General features: G+C 38.0%; 1 protein-coding gene across 1 annotated transcript in view; it reads right to left on the reverse strand.

The window, feature by feature from the left end:
• Positions 1-8,993, reverse strand: part of SOS2 (SOS Ras/Rho guanine nucleotide exchange factor 2) — a 158,288-nt gene that overhangs the window by 33,201 nt on the left and 116,094 nt on the right. The window contains exons 13-14 of the mRNA XM_007943684.2: positions 4,892-4,995; positions 3,466-3,688 (exon numbers count right to left, since the gene is read on the reverse strand). Coding sequence (XP_007941875.1) covers positions 3,466-3,688; positions 4,892-4,995 — 327 coding nt within the window. The remainder of the gene's footprint in view (positions 1-3,465; positions 3,689-4,891; positions 4,996-8,993) is intronic.

Here is an 8,993-nt window from a genome sequence, read left to right on the forward strand (position 1 = left end):
GATTGCTCTTCTCTTTGGCTTCCTGGGTTTTATCCCCCTTCTCCTGCTCTTCCGGCCTGCTACTCTGGGCATCCCTGCGTTGTCTCTCCTCACCTGTAACGCTGGGGCTGACTGCTCTTCTGTCCGGATTCAAGGCTTTTTCGATATAAAAAAAAGTAGGCCTACATAGCACTAAATATTTTTTTTTTTTCCTCCTGATGACCATCCATGTAACAGTCACTCAATAAGAAAAAACCTGATTTGGTACTATTTGCTTTATTTCAAGTAACAAGTCCTTCATCCTTGCCTATCACAAATCCCACAAGATAAACAAAAACCACCTGAAATTCAAATTATTCAAAATATAACGACGCTATGTATCAGATGTTGACAGCCTCTGATGTATGTGCCAAAGGTCTGATCCTAAATGGCACAGCTAGGGGAAACCAGAGGCTCAATTCTAAAGAAGGCAAAGTTATCTTTTATGTGTTCCTACAACCTCCACAGCACTAAGCTAATGGCTGTACTGTTTTTCCTGTATGTTGTTGTTGCTGTTAGGTACCATTGAGTTGGTTCCGACTCATAACAACCATATATACAACAGAAAGACACACTGCATGGTCCTGTGCCATCCTTGCAACTGTTACTATGTTAAAGTCTACTGTTGCAGCCACTGTATCAATCCATCTTGTCGAGAATCTTCTTCTTTTTCAATGACCCTCCACTTTACCAAGCAAGAGGTCCTTTTCCAGGGACTGGTCCCTCCTGAGAGCTCTGGTAGCATAGTGCCTAAGGCACTTGACTGCTAACCAGAAGGCTGGCGGTTCAAACCCACCAGCCACTCCTCGGAAGGAAGATGGGGCAATCTACTTCCGCAGTGATACTGCCTCAGAAACCCAAGGAGGGGTCGCTATGAGTTGGGTACGACTCGATGGCACATAACAACAACAAGGTCCCTCCTGATAACATGACCAAAGTACGAGAGACGGTCTTGCCCTCTTCACTTTTAAGGAGAATTCAGCTGTACTTAACCAAGACAGATTTGTTTGTTCTTCTCACAGTCCATAGTATATTCAATATTTTTCACCAACATCATAATCCAAAGTCATCAACTCTTCCATCTGGTGAGGTCCACATTATAATCACTGTTTATGTTGTTGAAAAAGGTATTTACAATCAGTAAGACGTTGGTCTTGCAAAACTGTATCATGCATTCTCCAGCATTGTTTCTATCACCAAAGCCATATTTAAAACTATTGATCCTTTTTTGTTTCCAATTTTTGCATTCCAATCACTAGTAATTATCAATGTATCCTGATTGCAGACTACAGAAGCTGATAAAAATCTTCAATTTCTTCATCTTTGGCTTTAGTGTTTAGCAGGTAAATTTGAACCGTCATATTAACTGGTTTTTGTTGTATGTGTATGGATATTATACTGTCAGTGAAAGCACTGTACTTCAGGATAGATCCTTTTTTTTTTTTTTTTTACACTATGAATGTGACATCATTTCTCTTTGTCTTTCCAGCATAGCAGACCATGATTATGCAAATAAAAACTGCCAATTCCATTCCATTTCAGCTAATTAATGCCTAGGATATCAATCTTTATGCATTCAATTTTCATCTTTGACAACTTCTAGTTTCCTAGATTCATACTTCATACATTCCATTCTCTGATTAATAATGGATTTTTGCAGCTGCTTCTTTTCATTGTGCATTGTGCTATATCAGGAAATTAAAGTCCTGAAAACTTTATTCCATCCACATCATTAAGGTCAACACATCATTAAGGTCAACACAACTTTGAGTAGGCAGCTCTTCCCCAGTCATATTCTGAGTACCTTCCAATCTGAGGGGCCCATCTTATGGCACTATATCAGACAATGTTTCCCTACTATTTATAACATTTTCAATGGCCAGTATTTCCAGAAGTGGACCTGGCTACATCCTTCTTCCTAGTCTGTCTTACTCTGAATTCTCTGCTGCAATCTGTCCACCTGGGTGACCCTGCTGGTATTTGGAATACCAGTGGCATAGCTTCCAGTATCACAGCAACATGTAAGCTGCCACAGTACGACAAGTGGACAGACGAGTGGTGGTTTTCCCTGTATAATTCCTGTAAAAAAAACAACTGGTTACTCATTAGGACTAGAAAAGAACTTGAAATCAGGATTGGAGGAAGACTCATTAACAACCTGTAATATGCAGATAATACAACCTTGTTTGTTGTAAGTGAAGATGGAGCACCTACTGATGAAGCTCAAAGAGAACAGTCTTCAGTATGGATAACATCTCAATATAAAGAAACAAAAATCCTCACAACTGGACCAATAAGCAGCATCATGATAAATGGAGTAAAGACTGCCATTGTCAGGGATTTCATCTTCCTTGGATCCACAATCAACACTCATGGAAGGAGCAATCAAGAAATCAGATGTTTAATTGTACTAGGCAAATCTACTGCAATAGATCTCTTTAAAGGTTAAGGAGCAGATATGTCACTTTGAAGACTAAGGTGCATCTAACCCAAGCCATGGTATTTTCAATTGCATCATATGTATGTGAAAGCTGGACAATGAATAAAGAATTGTGGTGTTGGTGAAGATTACTGAAAATACCTTGGACTGCCAGAAGAACAAATAAATCTGTACTGGAGAAAGTACAGCCAGAATGCTCCTTAGAAGCAAGCATGGTGAGACTTTGTCTCACCTACTTTGGTCCTACTGTCAGAGGGGAACAGTCCCTGGAGAAAGATATCATGCTTGGTAAAACAGAGTGTCAGCACAAAAGGGGAAGATGCCCAACAAGCTGGACTGACACAGTGGCTGCAAGGATGGACTCAAGTATAGCAAGGATTGTGAGGATGGTGCAGGCCTGGGCAGTGTTTCATTCTCTTGTACACTGTGTTGCTGTGGGTCAGAGCCAACTCAACAGCACCTAACAACAACAATCAGGAAAACCTCTCATGGTTACCAGTATTTTCAAAGAGAATCCTGAGGTAAAAAAAAAGTGTTGGATGAAATGACTGTGGTTTGTTGCCCGTAAGGTCTATAGTAGTACTTCACAGGAACCTGGGATGTAAATCAAAGAAAGCATGTCTCACTCAATATTCCATTCATTTAGCTGCCAAGGGTCTAACATCCATACTAACTGGCTAGATCACCCAAACTAATCTGAGAAAATATAAGGAATACTAGTAAGGTGAGTGACTTGGAAGTGGTTCTAGTTTATTGTGTTAGTCTTCCCCTGCCACTCTTCTACTGAAGGGTTGCTAATCCTTGATGTAGGCCTAAAGAGTGATATGTTATAAAACTTTTACATATAGAAAAACTAGCTAAAAACTCAGCTTTGAGCTTTCCATCCACCCGAGAACAGTAACTGATGTTTTTTAAAGTACTCAGGAATAATTTGCAAAATGTTTTGAAAATAGGTAGAGGTAAATTCAAAGTTCTTAAAAACAGAATAGCAAATTAATTTTGTCTACCTGTAAAGATCAGATTCCAAAAGTGTTAGCTGACGTGCAATTTCTATTGGATGAAGTGTCATAAGATCAAATGATTCAAACTGTCCTGGTCTGTTGATATGCCATTCAATTGGTGGAGGTGGACTTTCAAAGGTAATATTATGGCTTATTCCATTTGCCTGAGCTTGTTTCTTTCTCTTGATAATCTTAGCAATTGATTCTACCCATTTCTTCATAGCTTTTCCTGGAAAAAGAATACATATACAGAAAACCTTTTACTTAATAGAAATAACTATAAATCTCATATAATTCTTAATTTGTTATCATGGAAAATAACATACATATGTAAAAGTAGACAGAACATTATAATGACATTTGGCCAAGTACTACCACCCAGCTGCAGTAATTAACAACTCATGGCCACTTTTGTTTTATCTAACCCAGTGACCCTGACTTGATAATTATTGAAGCAGGCAGGGTCACAGTACTTAGCCAAGTGTCATTACGATGTTCAACTTTTCAGAAAACGTATAATTTCCACTAATATTTCCAATTCAGATTTAGGGTTATAAGATACTTACTTAACTTCTTTGAGTTTATATTTGTATCTCTTCTTATGCCTAAAATATTAGTCCTGTAGACATTAATATTAACTATTTTCTTGCTTTATTCTAATATATGTGTTTATTTCTAAAGGTGTCTTAATTATTATCTATTGCTCTTATCAAGAATATAACTTAAAAATTAATTTATTACAACAATGTTAAGGTACACATAATAAAAATACATCTTAAACATTTGAAGTTGAAATAAAATTAGTCTTAATAAAACAAAATTATTCTTAAATATCAAGTAGGGGATCAAATAATTATTCTCAATGCCTGATACTGTTGGGTAAAATAAATGATTTTGATTTAATACTATGTATTTGACGACATATACATTTGTTTATGTTCATGGGCTAGAGTTTCATTTCCTGGGCTATGTTCTGAAACTTCAAGTATGAAACCATAAAAATTTCTAAAGCTTATCTTTCAGGTACCAAAAATACACCAAAAAATTTTCCAGGGGAAGTAAGTATTACAAACAACCTGTTAACCATACAAAACTATAAAGATTAAGAAAGTACAAAAACAGATAAAATTTAACATTTTTATTTAGTTAAAGGAATGGCAAACATTAGATGAGGTGAAATTAAAGGCTTAAATTTAGTAAAGAGCACTCTTGACATTTTTTTAAAAAAGTTTTCCTAAAAGACTTTACAAGGCAGGATATAAGACTTCAGGTGGCTATCAACATATGTGAGCTCCTTAGAATTTGTAAAAATCATTCCAAATGTTATTCCAGCTTTTTAAAAGAGAAAAACAGTTTGCTTCTTAATTAAAAGTAATGGAATTTGAAAACTCATGTGAAACATAAGACACAATTAAACCTTTAAATAATATACCTTTTACACTTGAAATGAAGGATTCTAGTCTTTCAAGCAACTCCAAATCTCTTTCAAAGTCATAAAAATGGTGTTCAACCCAATGGCGAAACACATTTAAGATCCTGACGAAATGGAAAGAAACACATTTCAGTGAAACCAAAGTATTCAATTATACTTCTTTTACTTTTCTAATGCCATGGTAGTACCTTTATATAACACTCAAAGAGTCACTAATTTGTATTAAAATTTGTTCTCCATACACTACAAAAGCTATTTTTAAGTTCTTAAATTGAAAGAAGATGCTTTTTAAGATGCAAATTTTGATACATTTTTCACATAAAATTGAAAGCCAGTAAGATTTAGTGTATTTGATTATAAAGTCAAGTGCTACACATGTACCCATATTCTTCAATTTTATTTCATAAAGATAAAAATATTATTTCAGAGAAGATCTATTCTGTTTTATAGTACCACAAAAATGATCACTTAGAATCTTGTGAATAGACAGAGATTTAATGAACTTATACAAATACAAGGAGCTGCAGTGGTACATGGTTAAAGGATTTTGGCTCTTAACCAAAAAGTAGGTGGTTCAAACCCACCAGCTGCTCAGTGGGAGAAAGATGAGACAGTGTGCTTGTGTAAACATTTACTGCCTCCAAAATCTTAAGGGGCAGCAGTTCTATCATGTCCTCTGGACTCATTATGAATTGGAATAGACTCAATGGCAGTGGGATGCAAACATAGGAGCCCTGGTGGCACAGTAATTAGTGTTCAGTTGCTAACCAAAAGATGGGTGGTTCAAACCCAAACCCACCTGCCACTCCACTGGAAAAGCTGTGGCAGTCTGCTTCCCTAAAGATGTACAGCCTTGGAAACACTATGGGGTAGTTCTACTCTGTCCTATCTATAGGTATCATATATCAGAATTGACTCCATGGCAGTTAAGTTTGTTTGGGTATTCATATATAATATTCCACTCTACATCACAGAGACATAGTATTATATATTAGTTTAATATTTTTTTTTCCTTCATTATTTTAACAAATGACTACTTCCAAGTCACCATTTTACCCCCTAACTGACAAGCAACGGTTTTTCTTCTAGGCTAAGAAAAATGCTTTTGATTCCCAATCTCTTTAAAGTTTAAGTCATCGTGTGCTTGGTTAGTTCAGTGGCTTAGAGAATATGTCAAAAAGCTGTTATGTTCCAGTTTATACTTTGATCCATGCAAGTAGCTCTGCTTCATTTACTCTCCTTCTTCGTTTCCACAACATCCAAGGTAATTTAAAAATTATAATCATATGAGTCGGGGCCGACTCGACGGCACATAACAACAACAACAACAACAATCATTTGAAAGAAAAAAATCAAACAAATTACACTTCATCAAAAATAAAAGTTGCTTCACAAAAGAGATCCACTAAGAAAATTACTAGGCAAGCCACACACTGGGGGAAAATATTTTTAAAACATGTATCTGACAAAAGACTGGCATCCAGGACATATAAGGAATTCCTACAATTCAATAATAAAAAGACAACTCAATTAAAAATGGGCAGAAGATTTGAACATATTCTTCACAGAGAAAGCATAAATGCTGCTAACTCAAAGTAAAAAGTTCCTAACATCATAAACCAACAGGGAAACACAGATTAAAACCATAGTGAGATACCACTATACATCCACCAGTATGGCTAGGGAATAAAGTCTGAGTTCACTAAATGCTGGTAAGAATGTGGAACATTTTGGGGACTTCCCGTAAGGGGGCGGAATAGACAGACAAGTTACACAGACCCTCTTCAACACAGAAATGAGAACCCAAATGACACAGATACAGAAGATAATTCAAGTACAGTGCCTAAGGTATCTGACTGCTAACCAGAAGCTTGGTGGTTCAAACCCATCAGCCACTCTGTAATAGTAAGACTGGGCAATCTACTTCCGTAAAGATTTACTGCCTTGGAAATCCAATGGGGGTCGCTATGAGTCAGAACTGACTCAATGGCAGTGGGTCTGGTTTGAGCTTTGAAAGGAAGGACACAAAAGTGGATTAAACTCCAACAAGTAGAAGAATCTGCATGAAAACAGTGTACAAGGAGACAAATGGAGCCATAGACTGTCAGTGATCCTCAGGGTATGCACAGTTTAGATATTTCCAAGTGTTGATAGGACCTGAGAATTAACCTAAAACTGGGCCTTGCTCTCTAAGGGCTGCATAGAAGACTGCAATGGTGGCTGATGGCTAAAAATGGAAACAGCAAAAGAGATAAACTGAGCTGTGGACTTTTGGCTGTCTGGAGGAGGCAGCCATTTCTAATGTTTACAAGCAGTTTGGCCATTTCTGAATATTTAAAGCGACAGCATACGTGTTCAGATTCCAGGGACCTAAGAATAGACTCCACTTGCCGAGGACAGCAGGACATACCAGATGCTGAAGACTAGAAAGGTGCAGTATTTCACTTGTTACTCTTATACCCCACACCATCTTGGAGAATGGAGGTGTAGCCACTCCTCACCCCTACCCACCTTGTGGACCAGCAGGAATACCATCCCAGGTTCTGTGCTCTGATGGAGCCTGAGTGCCCTGCCCTGCCCCCACAAATTGTTTTTGTGGGTGTAGTTTGTTTGGTTTTAAACTTTTTTTTCCTTTTCTTTTTATTTTTATTCTTTTCTTTTCCCCTATGCACATTCTAGTTTTTGGTTTTACTCTCTTTCCTTTTCCTGGTTCCTATTCTTTTCTTTCTTATGGTTCTTCCTATCACTTGTTTTTCTTTTTGCATTTTTCTCATTTTATTCTTTATTATTCTCTTACTCTGGCTTTTTTCCTCTTATTCCCCCCTCCCTAAATACTGTGAGCTTTTATTTTCTCTTGTTCTATTTATATTTCTTTTGTCTTTTAAAAGTATTTCTTTATTTTGTCTGATTTATGCTTTTGCTCTTTTTGTTTTTCTTTCTCTTTTTGGTGATTGTTTCTGTATGTTTATGTGGTGTATATTTTTTGTTCTCTTGCTTTTACTTTTTTGGTGGTTTCTTTGATTGTTGTTTGTGTCTGAGTGGGAGAGAGCAACCATGCCCATAAGAGGCAAACATATACGCACCTCCTGCAGCCCAACATACTGACTGAGGACCACCAATTGCTTCTGACCCAACTGGCCAACAATACATGACAGCCAATATGAGCCTGACTCACCTTTAAATGCTCTTCACAAACAGCTAACAGAGATCTGTGCACCCATTCTCATTCTCTACCACACTGCGGTAGTTAAATGTGTATGTCAACTTGGCTAGGCCTGTTGAGTGGCTAGGCAGCTGGTGGTACTTATTCCCTATGATGAGACTGGCAATCAACTCCACAGTGGGATCTACCACAAGCAGCTGAGTAGCTGCCTTTGGGATGTGGTCTGCTTTCTGTATATAAGGAGAAGCCTTGGGGATAGTCTCTAGCTTATGGCACCTTGAGCCCTGCATGTAACTATGTCATTGTTCAGCAGCCTGCCATGCTCTGCCGACCTTGGGACTTTCAATGGACTTAAATTAATGATTTGGTAACATCGGGACTATGCCTTTTTACTTGTAAACCTTGGGTTTGTCAGCCTCAGCAGTCAGCAGCTGAGTGAAGAAAAGCCTCTAGCTTCAGTGAGCTGGAAGCAGGAGGCAGAGCTGCAACCAGGGTTGAGGGGCTTTCACTCAACCCCTAGAGCCTGGCACTTTGAACTTGGACTTAAAGCCTTCAAATTGTTAAGAATAAACTCCTGTTTGTTTAAGCCATCCCATTTGTGGTATATTCTTGTAAGAGCAGCACTAGGTAACCAGAATACACACCCATCAGAAACCCACACCCACACCCACTAGGTGGTGAGTGCATAAGTACTGCCTGCTAGCAAACAGAGGAGCACAGTACCCTGTTACTCAGAAACATCTAAACATAACAAAGAAAACAAAAATCTTGGGCGAATCACTCCAACATATGTTGTTGTTGTTGTTGTTGTTAAGTGCCGTCAAGTTGTTTCCGACTCACAGCGACCCCATGCACAGCAGAACGAAACACTGCCCGATCCCGCACCAGCCCCACAATCCCTGCTATACTTGAGCCCATCATCGCAGCCACCATGTCAAT

The sequence above is a fragment of the Orycteropus afer genome, unplaced genomic scaffold (assembly GCF_000298275.1).
Source record: "Orycteropus afer afer isolate SDZICR_OR568_19922 unplaced genomic scaffold, OryAfe1.0 scaffold00111, whole genome shotgun sequence".
In the NCBI taxonomy this organism is placed as follows: Eukaryota; Metazoa; Chordata; class Mammalia; order Tubulidentata; family Orycteropodidae; genus Orycteropus; species Orycteropus afer.